This window comes from Giraffa tippelskirchi, chromosome 13, assembly GCF_054371585.1.
Source record: "Giraffa tippelskirchi isolate mGirTip1 chromosome 13, T2T-mGirTip1v1.2.pri, whole genome shotgun sequence".
Lineage (NCBI taxonomy): Eukaryota > Metazoa > Chordata > Mammalia > Artiodactyla > Giraffidae > Giraffa > Giraffa tippelskirchi.
The window spans coordinates 13,889,833-13,906,282 of record NC_137287.1 but is presented as its reverse complement, the minus strand read 5'-3'; the positions used below and the strand labels follow the sequence as shown (position 1 = coordinate 13,906,282).

The window sequence follows — 16,450 nt, the reverse complement described above, 5'->3', positions numbered from 1 at the left end:
AGAAGTAATCCAATTCTGTGCACTTGAGCACTCTTGGAAAGAAGATGGAAAGAAGGAAGAAGGCAGAAAGGAGGAATAAATTAGATTTGAGCTTACAGTGAAATTTGAATTCATAACCAGAGGTTATAAGACTAATCTTTTAACCCTTGGAATGTGTGTATGTATATACACGTATGTGTATGTACATGCACACACTTTGAAGAAAACAATGAGCAAAAGCAGCACTTTAAAACCTGCAGTGCATATAGTATGGTCATTAGTATGTGTTTCTGGACGTTGTTTAAAATTTTCTTATTTTGAAAGAATGTTTTGAGTTAAGTCATTGTTCATTTTGAGTACTCAAGCCAGAAGAAACAGACTTTTGTGACCTAATCTCAGAAATAACATTCCATCACTTTTGCCATATTCTAGTTGTTAGAATCTAGTCACTAGATCCAACTTACACTTAAAGGAAGGGAATTACACAGGTCATAAATACCAGACACAGGGATCATCAGGGAATGTGGCCACAAACACTTTTAGCATGAAAATAATTTAGAAATAGTTTCATATTCTCCATAAGATCAAGCCAGATTCAGAATTAGGCCTCATAACATGGCTGCCACCTTTTCCTGTAAATTGTAGACACTTGACTGTCTGAAATCCTTGGGAAACCCATCTTTCTAGAAAGTCAGGTTTCTGGGTAGATTTGTCTCGTTTAGGACCAAACCTTAATATTTTGATGTAGAATTCCTCTGCATTTTGATGATGTATTTCTTTACCGTCTTAAATAAATTATTGATCGTAATTTGAATTTTTATTTCATCCAAAGGAAATTACTGTATGTGTTAGTAAGAGAAAATGCCCATCCTCTCTTTATATAGGATGTAGAACTGTGAGTCCCTTTCTTAAAGAACTCAAGGCTTCCTATCTGCCTTTTATAATTTCTGTGTCTTCCTTTGTTTCATTTGTCACTTCTCGGTTATCAGTACCTCCCCGTTACCTTCCTGTTTGCTGTATCTGATTGCTATAGGTTGAAACCAGATAACTTACAATGGTTAAAAATGTGTGTAAAGGAAAAGGGACCTAAAAGACTCGATTAAATAGAAGAATCAATCTGCATTCTGCAGGTATGTTAATAACATCCATTTTAGCTCCATGGAGACTTTTGTTTACGTCTTAATTGTAAACTATTACTATAGATGAGGCTGTGGTAGCAGGTGAAGTGGTATTGGGCATGGCTGGTCAGCTTCTAATTAATCTTGTAAGAAAATGGTAAGTGGCCTGAGGACAAATAACAAGAAGATGCATTGCTTGCTTCAGTCAGTATTCAGAACCTCTTTTTTCTTGGGTTTTTGAAGCTTCACAGGCAGCTTAGATATATTCTCTTCCCTTCTCTAGCTCTGTATTCTAGGTAATCTACAACTGAAGGCTTTGCTTATAATGGAGTTGATTATATTCCACAAATTTGAATCTGACATTAGTCAGAGTCACTTGACTTCTAGATACCACTTTTTAAAATTTTCCTTCTCTAGCCCCCAACTAAAATAAATAAATTTATAAAAAAAAAAAAAATTTTCCTTCTCTGTCATTGGTGGCCTCTTCTCAGTCTTCTTTGCTGGTTCTTCCTCTTCTCTCCGACCTCTTGATGTTGGAATACCCCCATGTCTCATCTTAAGTCCTCTGCTCCCTATCTCTACCCTGAGCACCTAGGTCATCTCCTCAGGTATCAAGTTTTAAATACCATCTATAAGTTGATGATTCTCAAATTTATATATCCCAGTCTAGACCTCTTCTATGAATCCTACATTTGTATTTCTGACTACTTGACATTTTCATGTATTGTCCAGTAGACATCTCAAACTTAACATTTCCATATTGAACCCCTGAAAATCTGTTTATATCCCAGAACCTTTCCCAACTGAGTTGATGGCGAATTCATATTTCCAGTTGGTAATTGCTTAAGCCAAAAACTTTAGAGTCATCCTTGACTCCCCTCTCCTCTTTCACATTCCACATCTAATCTGTTAGGAAATCTAGATATAATTAGGGGGAAAAAAATCTACAAAGGTACTGCTTTGCTCCACCTCCACCACCACCTCCCTGTCCTGTCTAGATTACTGCTGTTGCTCCACACTCTGTCCTTGATCCTCTGCAGACTAAACAGAACAATTAGGATAACCCTTTTAAAATGGAAGTTCAATCATGGTACTTAGTAACTTTACATTTTACTACACTGGACAAATTAATGTCTCTGTGTCTCAGTTACTTCATCTGTAAAAAGAGAATAATACCACCCTCAGAGGATTGTGGGATTCGATAAGGGGAAACATGAAACATGCTCAGCACCAACCTGATGCAGAGAAAATCAAATTTAGCTGCTGTTATTATTTTTATTTCCAGTGCACCCTCTAAATCAGAAGCCTACTTTTGTTTCCTTGTTTTGTAGAGCTTGAGGTGGGAGGGTTCTCTAGGAACGTTTAGATTCTGAGTACCTAGCTCATTTCTGTCTAGTAAAATCCTCAGTTCATTAGTACCAGAGGATAGGATGTCCAGAAACACTATTCCTTTAGCCAGAGGAAATTCCATTTCTAACCTCGCTGTTTTTATAAGTGATTCTGTACTTGGTTTCCTGCACTAAATAGAAATTGCTTGGTCAGTAGAAAACTCCTAACTTTTGTCAGTACCATAGTTCCTAACTTTTGAAGCATTTTTTTCCCTAAAGGATAATGAGAAGAGACAGCTTCTCATTTATTTGTTGATTGAGCCTTTTGTTTGATGTCTTATCCTGACCCCTTTTTGTATTTTTTTATTTAATTTTTGATATCACGTATTGAGGGTTTTGGTGTTTTCTTTACCCCTTCATATAAGCCTTACCGCTCTGAAACTATTGATTCCTGGAAGACACTTATAATATTTAATGTTCCCACTCATATTTTCTGTTATGTCTTGCTGGTTTTTACAACAAACCAAAAAGAGAAGGAAGGATTTAACGATAAGAATTTTCTAATAGTAATAAGATGCAGAGAGCATAAGGGAGAGTGCTGAGCTGGGCCTTCTGAGCCTCATTCTGCCACTGACTAGCCATTTGACTCTGTGGGCTTGTGTTGCACCTTCTACTTGAATTCTAGCAGACGAGGCTAAGAGAGAGAAGACTCGGTTCCAGAGAGGATGTGAGGAATATAAGAAAAGCTTGTTAGGGACCAAACCCGCTAACAGTGGAAGGGGTACTGGGGCAAACATACTGGCTCTGGTTCATAAAGGAGCCAGAGTGCAGGACCCTAGGCCTGAGCAGCTTATGCCCAGGGCTTGGAGAGGGGGGCTTTGGACTCAGTTCCCTGAATAGAAGGAGAAGGAAAGACACTTGAGAATCTGGTAAAAAGCAAAAACAAAAAGCCTATTCTGATGGCTTGAGCCCCTGTTTTGATATAATGTCTGCTTGCCCCACAGATAGTAGACAGACGCACCGTGGAAGTCAGTGTTAGCATGATATAGACACTTCCTATGTCAGACAGCTGGAGCAGTAATACATTGTTATATGTCAGTTGTATCTCAGTAAAACTAGGGGGAAATGAAGAAAACTAGAACATTCTCTGCACTCTGAGGCTGAGGTAAAGCAAATAGGATTCTTACATGCAGATTCTTTGGAGAGCAGTTAGACCAGCTCTCCAGTGACCTGGTTCTGTTTGAAGATATGAAGGAGATGAGGGCAACTTTGGCGACCCTCCTGGCAGCTGCACTGTTGCTATCCTGCACCTCCACCTCAGTTTCCAGTGTGGTGCATTGCTAAGGAAATATCAAGTCTCTGTGCTTTAATTTAGGCTTCCTAGGACTGTAGGAGAGACTCTAAAGAATAGACTAGGTTTTAGAAATTGGAGAGAAAGAGACAGGAAAAAAGTACATTCGTTCTCTGAGTCTCAGAAGGAATACTGCTACTCTTAGAAGTGAATCAGTCTTCTTATACCCAAGTGAAATCCTTTAAGTTAGTAGGCTTTAGTATTCACCATTTAGAAGATTGTTCTGTGCTCCAAGGGGCTACCCACTGACTCTTCTCAGTAACAATCCATAGTTTCTGTCTATAGTCTCTCAACAGTTATCAAAGCTGTTGCTGATGGAAACTTTCTTCACTTGATTAACATGAATAGTTCCCAATTTTTTGCTGTCGTTGACAGTGTTGAAATAGACATCTTTGTTCTTAAATAAATTGTGTGTGTGTGAAAGAGCAAGCCTAGTAAATTCTTAAGCTACTGGCTTAATTTGTTCAGTTTTTTCTTTTATTGAAGTATAACATACATACAGAAAAGTATACAAACCATAGCTCAGTAAATGATCACAAAATGCACACGTTTATAATCACTACTCATATCAAGACAGAAAATCACCAACACCCTACAAGCTTCTCTCATCCTTCTTCCCCATCCCTGCCACCCTGCTTCTCCCCAGAGTAAACACTATCCCGATTTCTAACATCCGAGTTGCTTTGCCTATTTTTGAGCTTTAAAAATTTTAAAAGGAGGAACTTCCCTGGTGGTCCAGTGGTTGAGAATCTGCCTTGCAATGTAGGGGATGCGAGTTTGATCCCTGGTTTGGGAACTTGATCTGATAGACAGAGTGCTTGATGAACTATGGACGGAGGTCGTGACATTGTATAGGAGACGGAGCAAGACCATCCCCAAGAAAAAGAAATGCAAAAAAGCAAAATGGCTGTCCGAGGAGGCCTTACAAATAGCTGTGAAAAGAAGAGAAGTGAAAAGCAAAGGAGAAAAGGAAAGATATACCCATTTGAATGCAGAGTTCCAAAGAATAGCAAAGAGAGATAAGAAAGCCTTCCTCAGTGATCAGTGCAGAGAAATAGAGGAAAATAATAGAATGGGAAAGACTAGAGATCTCTTCAAGAAAATTAGGGATACCAAGGGAACATGTCATGCAAAGATGGGCTCAGTAAAGGACAGAAATGGTGTGGACCTAACAGAAGCAGAAGATATTAAGACGAGGTGGCAAGAATACACAGAAGAACTGTACAAAAAAGATCTTCACGACCCAGTTAATCACGATGGTGTGATCACACACCTAGAACCAGACATCCTGGAATGTGAAATTAAGTGGGCCTTAGGAAGCATCACTGTGAACAAAGCTAGTGGAGGTGATGGAATTCCAGTTGAGCTATTTCAAATCCCAAAAGATGATGCTGTGAAAGTGCTGCACTCAATATGCCAGAAAATTTGGAAAACCCAGCAGTGGCCACAGGACTGGAAAAGTCAGTTTTCATTCCAATCCCGAAGAAAGGCAATGCCAAAGAATGTTCAAACTACCACACAGTTGCACTCATCTCACACGCTAGCAAAGTATGCTCAAAATTCTCCAAATCAGGCTTCAGCAATACGTGAACCGTGAACTTCCAGATGTTCAAGTTGGTTTTAGAAAAGGCAGGGGAACCAGAGATCAAATTGCCAACATCTGCTGTATCATCGAAAAAGCAAGAGAGTTCCAAAAAAACATCCACTTCTGCCTTATTGGCTATGCCAAAACCTTTGACTGTGTGGATCACAACAAACTGTGGAAAATTCAAGAGATAGGAATACCAGACCACCTGACCTGCCTCCTGAGAAATCTGTATGCAGGTCAGAAAGCAACAGTTAGAACTGGACATGGAACAACAGACTGGTTCCAAATAGGAAAAGGAGTCCGTTAAGGCTGTATATTGTCACCCTGCTTATTTAACTTATATGCATAATACATCATGAGAAACACTGGGCTGGAAAAAGCACAAGCTGGAATCAAGATTGCTGGGAGAAATATAAGTAACCTCAGATATGCAGCTGACACCACCCTTATGGCAGAAAGTGAAGAAGAACTAAAGAGCCTCTTGATGAAAGTGAAAGTGGAGAGTGAAAAAGTTGGCTTAAAGCTCAACATTCAGAAAATTAAGATCATGGCATGCAGTCCCATCACTTCATGGCAAACAGATGGGGAAACAGTGGCTGACTTTATTTTGGGGGGCTCCAAAATCACTGCAAATAGTGACTGCAGCCATGAAATTAAAAGACGCTTGCTCCTTGGAAGAAAAGTTATGACCAACCTAGACAGCATATTAAAAAGCAGAGATATTACTTTGCCAACAAAGGTGCATCTAGTCAAGGCTGCTATGGTTTTTCTAGTAGTCATGTATGGATGTGAGAGTTGGAGTATAAAGAAAGTTGAGTGCCAAAAAATTGATGCTTTTAAACTGTGGTGTTGGAGAAGACTCTTGAGAGTCCCTTGGACTGCAAGGAGGTCCAACCAGTCCATCCTAAAGGAGATCAGTCCTGGGTGTTCATTGGAAGGACTGATGTTGAAGCTGAAATTCCAATACTTTGGCCATCTGATGCGAAGAACTGACTTGTTTGAAAAGACCCTGATGCTGGGAAAGATTGAAGGCAGGAGGAGAAGGGGACGACAGAGGATGAGATGGTTGGATGGCATCACCGACTCAACGTACATGAGTTTGGGTAGACTCCAGGAGTTGGTGATGGACAGGGAGGCCTGGCGTGCTGCGGCCCATGGGGTCACAAAGAGTCCGACATGACTGAGTGACTAAACTGAACTGGGGGACTGGGATCCCACATGCCTTGGAGCAACTAAGCCTGCACGCCACAACTAGAGAATCCATGCCCCACAACTGAAAGATCCCGCATGAGACAACTAAGACTCAGTGCAGCCAAATAAATAAATAAATATTAAAAAATTTTAATGGAGACATATGTTATATTATTTTTGGAGATCTGGCTTTTTTCTCATCATTATGTATTGGGATTCATCTATGTTACTGGTATAGTAGTAGTTCATTTTAAAAACTTTAGTATGGTATATCATTATGTACATAAACACATTTATTTATTCATTCTATCTGCACTGCTCTGCAGGGCCACCTTTGTCATAAACCATTTATCTGTAAATGAGGGTCTGTTTTTGGACTCTTCATTCTGTTTCATTAATATATTCGTCTTTGTCCCCAAACCTTACTGTCTTGATGATAGCTGTGTTTTTTGTATGTATGTGTTTTTTGTATGTGTTGTTGTTGTTCAGTTGCTAAGTTGTGTCTAACTCTTTGCAACCCCATGGAATGCAGCACACCAGGCTTCTCTGTCCTCCACTATCTCCTGTAGTTTGCTCAAGTTCATGTCCTTTGAGTTGGTGATGCTATCTAACCATCTCATCCTCTGCCACCCTCTTCTTTTGCCTTCAATCTTTCCCAGCATCAGGGTCTTTTTCAGTGAGTCAACTTGTTGCATTAGGTGGCCAGTGTATTGGAGCTTCAGCTTCAGCATTAGTCCTTCCACTGAATATTCAGAGTTTATTTCTTTTAGGAGTGACTGGTTTGATCTGCTTGCAGTCCAAGGGACTCTCAAGAGTCTTCTCTAGCGCCACAATTCAGAAACATCAATTCTTCAGCTCTCAGCCTTTTTATGATGCAACTCTCACATCCGTACATGACTACTAGAAAAACCATAGCTTTGACTATGTCTTTGCTTGTTAATATGCTGTCTGGTTTGTCATAGTTTTCCTTCCAAGAAGCAGATGTCTTCTAATTTCATGGCTGCAGTCACCATCCGTGGTGATTTTGGAGCCCAAGAAAAGAAAAACTTTTACTGTTCTACTTTTTCTACTTTCCCCGCTTCTTTTGTATGTTTAATGTAACTTAATTATAGCTGAATAATAATATCTTAATATATTTTAGAATAAGTCCTTCCACCTTGTTCTTTTTAAGATTACCTTGATAATTTTTGGCCCTATGCATTTCCACAAAACTTTTATAATCAACTTGAAATTACCCCTACTCCTACCCCCAAGAAGGAGAAGGAAATGGCAACCCACTCCAGTACTCTTGCCTGGGAAACCCAAGAAGCATGCTAGAGTTTTTATTGGATACCGTGAGGAGAATGGACAGCTTTATTATATTGAATGTTACAATCCCTGAAAGTGATGTGTCTATCTGGTCTTTGATTTCTCTCAATAATATTTTATAGTTTTCTATGTAAAGATCCTACGTATCTTTTTAAAACCTATTTCCTAATTATTGCTGCTTTTAGAAACATAACTTTACATATTGAAAAGTGCAAGTTTTTAATTATAAGATTTCATTAGGTTAAAAGTATATATCATTTTAAGAACCACCTAATATTCAAATTACTATGGAAATATTGGGTACATTAAGAAAAGTAAAGCTGGAGATTTCAGAAGGAAATCAGAAGGCGCCTGTTCCTAAATTGTGTGAATTCTTTGTTGGATGCTGGAGAGAGGTGGCCAAGGGCTTACTTTCTCAGCTATTAATAAAATAATTGGAACTTGGAATATTAGGATGCTTTTCTTTCTTCTTCAGAGACTCTAAGCCTTCTCCCAGGCAGCCCACATTTGGGACCACCCAGGCAAGGGTAGAACAGGTGGGGTCCGAGTGAATAGAAGTTTCACTCAGTCCTCAACTCTGGCTGCTCTTGAACTGACAGACTTCCTTCCTGTTCTAAAACTCGCCAAGAATGAAGCAGTGAACCCACCCACCATCAGGCAATGCAAGCTTCCCAAAGCGGTGACGACAGTGCCTGTTTCCTTTAACTCATACTTGGCTTTTTTTTTTTTTTCCTCCCTAGGTCTATAAAGGAGAATTTCAGCTACCTGAATTTCTTAAAGAAAAACCTCAGGTACTGTATCTGCTTCCTCCTCTTGGTGTAATAATAAATGGGCTCTTGCATTGAAGTCATCCTCTCAATGAGATAACGATATGTGCTGGGGGTAGAAAGATGGGCTTCTGGTAATTGTTGATTTTAACAATCACTTAACACAGTCTCAATTTCAGAGGGCTTGGTGTCTTCCAAAGCTAGGGAAATACTTTATTGATAATTAAAATCTGATTGCTTGAGGTCACTCACATACCTCATGGTATCCCACAAATAAGGAGCCTGCCTTGGTGAATCTGCTTCAGGCTTCTGATACCTTACTTGAAATAATAATGTACAACCACCCTTTGTTTGTATTACATGTACATCCATTGCCTTTTAATTTTTCTCACTTGGAGCCTAGAAGACTTATGAATACATTATACACACAGTCATTGGCCTTCAACTACCAAGTTCACCAAGCTGGGGAATGGATGATGTGAGTTTGAAGCTTGTAACTTTTACTTTTTAAAAAAATTAATTAAAGCAGATCCAGAGGTCTCCTTGTCACGTTACACTGTCACTTACTTGGATTCCAGTATTGTTTCTTGAGTTGAAGAGGAATAGGTGATGTTATGGCCAACAGATGTAGAGTAGCCCAGAGTGTCCTGCGAGAGCACATCTCCTGCCATTCCTGTGTAGTCATAGGAAGAAGTCAGGGACTATTGCCTGAGCCGAGAGAAGAAGTCCCTGTCCAGCATGGTGATAATACGTGTCGCTTCCAGGTTGCTGCTAGCAGCAGTTAGCTTGTTAATAGGAAATGAGGACCTGGCACTGAATTCAGTTGCTAAAAGTGTTCCAGATCTGGGTTGTTGAGGGGAACCTCACAGACTGTATGGAGTCGTGTTGCCTGAAGCAAGACTAGAGTAAACAGGCTTTTCTCTAAGAGTAGCTGTATCTCAACCAAAGTTGAAGACTCTGTCTTCTCATATCCTTGTCTTAAAACAACCATTAATAAGTGATACATATTACTTGAGTATTTTAAATTACTTTCATGGTATATGCTTATTAACATACATTTAATTTTAATCCATCCATCCATTCATTTCATTTATTCAACAACTGTCTACTGAATTACTTTTATGTGTGAGAAACTGGAATGTGTCCTTAAGAGTCAGAGGGAAAAGAGATCTTCTCAAGGGGACTCCTGGTCTGTCCAAAGATTTTGATCAACTTTTGCAAACAAGGGGGCACAGGGGCCCTGAGCCTTGGCTGGGCAAGATGCGCCAGAAGCCTGGATGAATTCATGAACAAGTGGTCACTTACAAGCTGTGGCACCTGGAGCCAGAGAGTAATCTAAGAGGCAGTCTTAAAGAAATGTCGAATCCAAAGGCTGTTTTGCATAATAAATCTGAAGGAGTCAAGAAAAGGACTTTGAGACTGAAATTAAAGGGACACTGATTCACAGCATACATAAAAATCCTTTCCAGGTTGATTATAGAACTCAATGTGAAAGGCCAAATAATAAGGTGTTTAGGAGGCGATAGAGAATATCTTTATGACCTTAAGAGGGAAAGATTTCTTAAACATTATAAAAAATACTAATCATTAATTTTTAAATGGGTAAGTTGGACTACATTAAAATTAAGAATGTTTACTTATTAGAAAGCATCATATAAAAATACACCTTAAGTAGGAGAAAATTTTGAAACAAAAGATTCATCAGTATAGAGAATTTCTGTAATAAATAAGGAAAAGATAACAAAAAATAGAGCAAAAAGCTTAATATAAGCACTTCAAGCCCCCTGTTCAGGTTAGTTTCATTTAATGTATCACATACATTCTTAGAAAAGAGCCTACAAAAGGCTTTGATTTAACTCCTAATAAAGAGAAAACTGAAGCCCACAGAGCCCTCACGTTTGATATTTAGTTAAAATTCTCACAGAACTCAAGAAAGCACTGTACTTGAGATTACAGTTTTGGGAATTCCCTGACAGTCCAGCGGTTAGGACTCAACGATTCCACTGCCAGGGGCGCGGGTTCAATCCCTGGTCTGGGAACTAAGATTACACAAGCCTTGCAGTGTGGAAAACAACAACAACAAAAACCCAAGATTATAGTTTTACTATAAAGGAAACAAGTCAAGACCAACCAAATGAAGAAACACTTAAGGCAAGGTCTGGGAGAGTCTCAGACTCAGAGCTTCGTTGCCCTTCTCCAAGGTATCCAGGTACATCTCCCCACAGCACATCCGTGTGTTCACCAACCGGGGTGCTCCATTGCACTTCAGCATCCAGAGTTTCTACTGAAGTCTGATTACATAGGCATGATTGATTGACTCACTGTCAGAGACTTGAGCTCAATCCCCAGTCAAAGTCCCCTACCGAGAAGCTGGACTGGGTCAGGGCCCCAGCCCTCAAATCATAGGTTGGTCTTCCTTGTGATCAGCCCTCATACTGAGTCATCTTATCTCTTAGCAGAGACTCAGGTATAATCTAAGGGGCTCATAAATAACAAAGACATTCACGTTACCTGGAGAATTCGCAGGATTTAGTTTCCCTACTAGGAACCAGAGACAAAAGCCAGTCTTCTTTACTGTCAGCAATAGCAGACAGAATTCATTAGGAAGTCTAATCAGACAGAGCCAGCAAGCTACATCTGATATTTCAACAAGACCAGTCACTTCTCATGCTGACCGACTTTAAAACATCTTTTGCTTCCTTTCACAGTCTGAGCAAGTGGAGTAGCAGAGCCAGGAACCTCTTACATACATGAGGTGAGGTTGGGGACACTGCTGGCTGGGACCTTTAGGTTTCGTTCTCGTGGGAGGCAGCACAGTGGGGTAGGGAGCACAGCTCTGGAGTCAGTTCGCCTGGAATGGAATCTTGACTGTGTATGGCATTGAGCAGATTACTTAACTTCTCTGGGTCTTAGTTTCTTCATCTGTAAAGTGAGGACAGTGTAAATACGAGATTGGTAGAATGAACCATAATAATGTCTGCCAGAAGCCTGACACACAGTAAGCACTCAGTGTTAGTTGTTATTTTCAGTATGAGGAGGGGTTTTAAATGGTGAAATATTTTAGCTGAAAGAAACACCCTCAACCACCTGTTGCTGATAAGGAAACTGATCCTAGAGAGAGCAGATTATCGGTCAGGATCATATCACAGGTCAGAAGAACCCAGTGGTAATGAGCACCGTCTTCTGACATCCAGCCAGGGATTCTTTCACCACCCATTCGGCTTCCTCTGTGTGTGGCGTGTGCCAACATTCTTGTGCTAATATTTTTGGGAGTTGCTTGGTTGGTTTTTCAAGTCTGCCCTTGCTGATGTTAATGCATTATGGTGTTGTATGTTTGTAAGCCACGTTGTCTTGTAGTTAAGGGCTACAGTGTGGGGCAGGCTTCCTTGGCCCCCTTTCTATCTGAGTGATCATCAGGTACATGTCATGGATACCAGTGGCAAAGCTGATTCTGAACCTAGACCTCCTGACATGGCTGTTCAGACCTCATACTGCTCTCCCAGATTTTAAGATTCCATTTTGGTCTGAGTAATGTGGTTGTGGTGTAGACCAGGGGTCCCCAACCTCTGGGATCTAATGCCTGATGATCTGAGATGGAGCTGATGCAATAATAATAGAAATAAAGTACACAATAAATGTAATGTGCTTGAATCATCTCAAAACCATTCCCCCACCCCTGGTCCATTGAAAAATTATCTTCCATGAAACCGGTCCCTTGTTTGCTCGTCGAGGTCCCTGGTGCCAAAAAAGTTGGGGCCCATTACAACCATTTGGAACTTGAAAAGCTTCCATTAAAATCTGATTTTTGTCATAATTTTATTTGCTGTTCTATTTTTATTTTATATAATAGCCATGTATTGAGTGTGTACTCCATATCAGGTGTGAAATACCAAGCATCACATATATATAGTATATAAATAATATATGATACATGATATCTTTAATATCTATGATAAATATATGTATTGCTCATATATACATATATATGTGCACACACACACACACATGAATGATTTCATTAAAGTTGCAAACCAGTCTGGCAAGTAGGTGGTATTTTTTCTGTTCTACTGATGAGAAAACTGAGATTGAAAATTCAGTCTGAATAAGAGACTTTTAGGATGTGCTGTGTATTAGTAGATTACAGATAGAAAAAAGCATACAGATAGAAAAAAGTGAATACTGCTATACCATGTCAAAATTACCAATGATAGTGAATTAATACTATTCATAGGTTTTAGGATTTATGATTGTCTTTTGCTAAGGAGCGAATCCTAAATGTAGACTTAAACTCAGTGGGCATACAGGTATAACAGCAGTTATCAGGCCTTGTATAATTTTGTTTATTCAAAATATTTTCAAAAGTATAGATGAGACTTCTCTGGTGGTCCAGTGGTGAAGACTCCATGCTCCCAACACAGGGGACCCAGGTTCGATCCCTGGTCAGGGAACTAGATCCCACATGCTGCCACTGAGTTCAAAAGTTCAAATGCTACAACTAAAGATTCCATGTGCCACAACTAAGACCCAGTGCAGCCAAAAAAAAAAAAAAAGTATAGATGAATTCCTTCCTGGAAACATTCATACAGGGATGCATTATCGACCAGCTGTTTTACAGGACAGATGACTCCAGCTTTGAGTTGCCACCACAGCAGCAATACATCCTTGTTTGCTTGTCGAGGCCTGTAGTGGCCCCCATGCGATGAGAGAAGTACTCAGGAGAAGCTAGGAAGACACCAAGGCATCTCAAGACAAATCATAGTCTTTCGTCTTGTCTTTGGGATCCCTTTGGTGTATGAACAGCAGTCACTGTATTTCCTAAAGTTTCCTTTCAAGAACCTCTGTATCCACCTTTTCATATTAAACAGTCAGCGTTTGACCCCTGGATATTTGACATCCCTGTCAAATGCCCCCAGAGTAGCTTCAATTGCAGACATTTGCAGTCATTTGGAAGTGGGCAGAAGCAGCCCTTGCTTAGGCCTCCATCCTTTTGTTTTGCATATCAAAGCTACTGGCAGGCTTCTAAAAGCATCCCAGACTGAGGGAGCGTGTGCCTCTCCAGTAGTCCTTCTGAGGCAGCTGTTCTCATTATGATCCATCCCCCTGCTTGTCTCCCCTGCTGTGCTGGGCCCACAGCTGGAAAGGAAGTGGTGTCGTGCAGGGAAGAACAAAGTGACTACACACCTCTAATGTATTCTGTTTGTCTGCCCTAGGGAAGACTGCTGCCTTTTCGGCCACAGAGAAATTTCTAGGACTGGCTGTCCCCTGCTGAGATCAGTGGAGTGTATGTACCATGCCTACATCTCCTGCTTATTTGCCAGTCTCCTTCCCCTGAGAGGGTGGGATGTCAGCACACGTTGGGACCCTCCTGAGTGGCCTGCTTCCCATGCACAGTGCTCTTGATCCTAATTACATGCACAGCCCTGCAGAGAAGGACCCCAGCGGGGATGTGTGCTTTCTGTTAAAACTGCTCTGGCCCTCATCTTTTCTTACCAGATTCCAAACTTTATTTTCAAGGGGAAGGTTTAAAAATGGGGTCCTGTAAGCAAAATTGGGCAGTTTCATCTTGGGCTAGGTTTTCTGTACATGTTCTAATGTTTTGTAGAACACTTGTACCTGTTGAAATGTTTGATGTGGGATAATGTTAAATATCTTAATTATTTAAATAATTCATTGTATTGTTTCTGAGAAGTTGAGGAATTACCACATACATTTACAACTTGATGACTTTTGTATTTTATTTTTCAAAATAAAAGCTTTAAATGTGAAGCACTCTGCTAGTTTACATGTTTTCATTGCCGTGATTTTCGAGAAGCAATAAGACGTATCAGATGATGATCTAATAAGCCAAAGTTTCTTCAGTTGCTGTATTTCAGATATTCTGAGTGGAGTTTTTGCTGTAATTTATTTCAGAGAGACCCACTACCATCCTTTTGTCTCAGAATCCTGTTCTTTTGTTTCCTTCTCAATTGTCTGGTCTCCATACAGTCTAATTTCAGAGAGCTTTCCCCTGATGCCCTTTCTGCCAACCTCATTCACAATATCACCTTATGACACTTTGCACAACCTGGTTCTAGAGCCTACACCCTTACCCACCACTCTACCTCTCAATAATCATCTTTTTACTAGAACAGAAACTTGTCATTAGCATTGAGTGACAACTATTTAAATACCTCCCTTGTACTTAGTCATTTGCTGGATATAATTGTTATGCCAAGAAGTGCTGCCTTGTAAATTTATGGTCTTGGTGAAAATCAAGAAGAATGTACATAAAATTATTTCAGGCTCTATCTAACAAAACCTATAGTATTACCTACCACATCCTGGCTGGTAGGTGATGGAAAGTAATAGTCTAGGCAGGACTCCATTCAGTGTTGCCCCCAAATTTGTCTTCCTAGGGACCTCCAGATCCTAGGGGTGTCTGGGCTTTTCTCTGGCAAGATCTGTATTTTTGGCATTGCACTCTCTTCCCTGCTTGTTTGTCACTATCCTACAGTCTTCTGTGGGGAATTTCGGTCTTTGCATAAAGCTGAGCTCTCCTTTTGTTCTTCTGAATTGGGCAAAAGAGATAATTTATATTCATTTTGGGTTTACGTCCTAATAAAGCACACTATTTGAGGGTTTTTTGCAGGGAGGAGTTCTGGTTAGATATAAAAATAAATGACTTTGATTCTCCCTTTGGAGTTTGCTGATTATTACTGGACATGCAAAATTAAATCATTTTTCACAATAAAACCACTACTTTGTAATGTTCGGTAGAAATGGCTTTTTGGCCTTTCCCTGAGATGGAAAGCTTTAAATGCCCTCTGTTGGTCAAACATTGAATAAACTGCTGAATGTACGGAAAAGTTTTTAAGTTGAAATATGGAAATATATCATAGATGTGTGTAAAAGTCTCCCCACAAAGATGACCACTGCAGTGAAGTTTATAGAAACAAAAAAACTGGAAAAGAAAACTAATGAAAGGCAAGTTTAGTTAAATGATTTATGGTACATCCCCATAACAATATTCAGCTAATATGATACTGTAGAAAATTTTCATAACAAGGAAAAATGTTCACATTACATTAAGTGAAAATTTGAAATCACAGAGTTGTTTAGTATGCTCCCACTTTTGTTATTTAAAGGATGGATGGAAAACTAAATGGAGTCACTAAATTGAAAGACAACAGAAAGGAAATGTGCCAAGATATTAACAGTCTTATCTCTGTGGTGGGGTTGTGGGTATTTTTATTGTCTTTCTGCTTAACCCTGTTTTCTAAATGCTACAATCAGCATGAATTACTTTCAGTAAAGAAGTGAAAAACAATGAGAGCTTTTTAAAAGAAATAAATCAAGAGATCAAATGCCCTAATCTTAGAAAGCCTGGGGTCTAGAGTAGTGCTGTGACTTACCCAAGACGAGCCATCTAGTTAGATTTAACAGGGACTTTCAATTCACTTATTTTCTGATGTCTCATTATTTAGCCAGTCCTTTTGATGAAAAATCAGTAATATTAGTAATCAAGTCTTGGCTATCAGTTGTTCTTCACAAATGAGTAGCTGAGACTTGAATTAGAAATGAAGCTGTGGTACTTCCATACATAACAAGCAGCTCCCTTGTTGCATTCTGTTGAAAGTCAGCCCTTGACACAAGGGTTTATAAAAAAGAAGAAAAATTTTTAAAAAGACATGAAGCTGGGTATTAACTATTAGGGCATTTAGATGGAGCACCTTTGAAAAGATCACAATGCACTTAAATCTATTTCTCTTGTGTGGGGGTTCAGTTCAGTTCAGTCTCTCACTTGTGTCTGACTCTAAGACCCCATGGACTGCAGCACGCTA

At 39.7% G+C, this 16,450-nt stretch overlaps 1 protein-coding gene across 3 annotated transcripts in view; it reads left to right on the top strand.

The window, feature by feature from the left end:
- The window catches only part of TPST1 (tyrosylprotein sulfotransferase 1), a 105,400-nt gene extending 91,001 nt beyond the window's left edge, over window positions 1-14,399 (top strand). For 2 of the 3 annotated variants that reach the window (XM_081558086.1, XM_081558087.1), the window contains 3 exons: window positions 8,604-8,654; window positions 11,339-11,385; window positions 13,841-14,399. In XM_081558086.1, the coding sequence (XP_081414212.1) occupies window positions 8,604-8,654; window positions 11,339-11,356 (69 nt within the window). In that variant the 3' untranslated portion in view covers window positions 11,357-11,385; window positions 13,841-14,399. Of the gene's footprint in view, window positions 1-8,603; window positions 9,109-11,338; window positions 11,386-13,840 lie in introns of all 3 variants that reach the window. The other variant, XR_014073437.1, reaches the window with a different exon arrangement.
- Window positions 14,400-16,450: the final 2,051 nt, after the last annotated feature.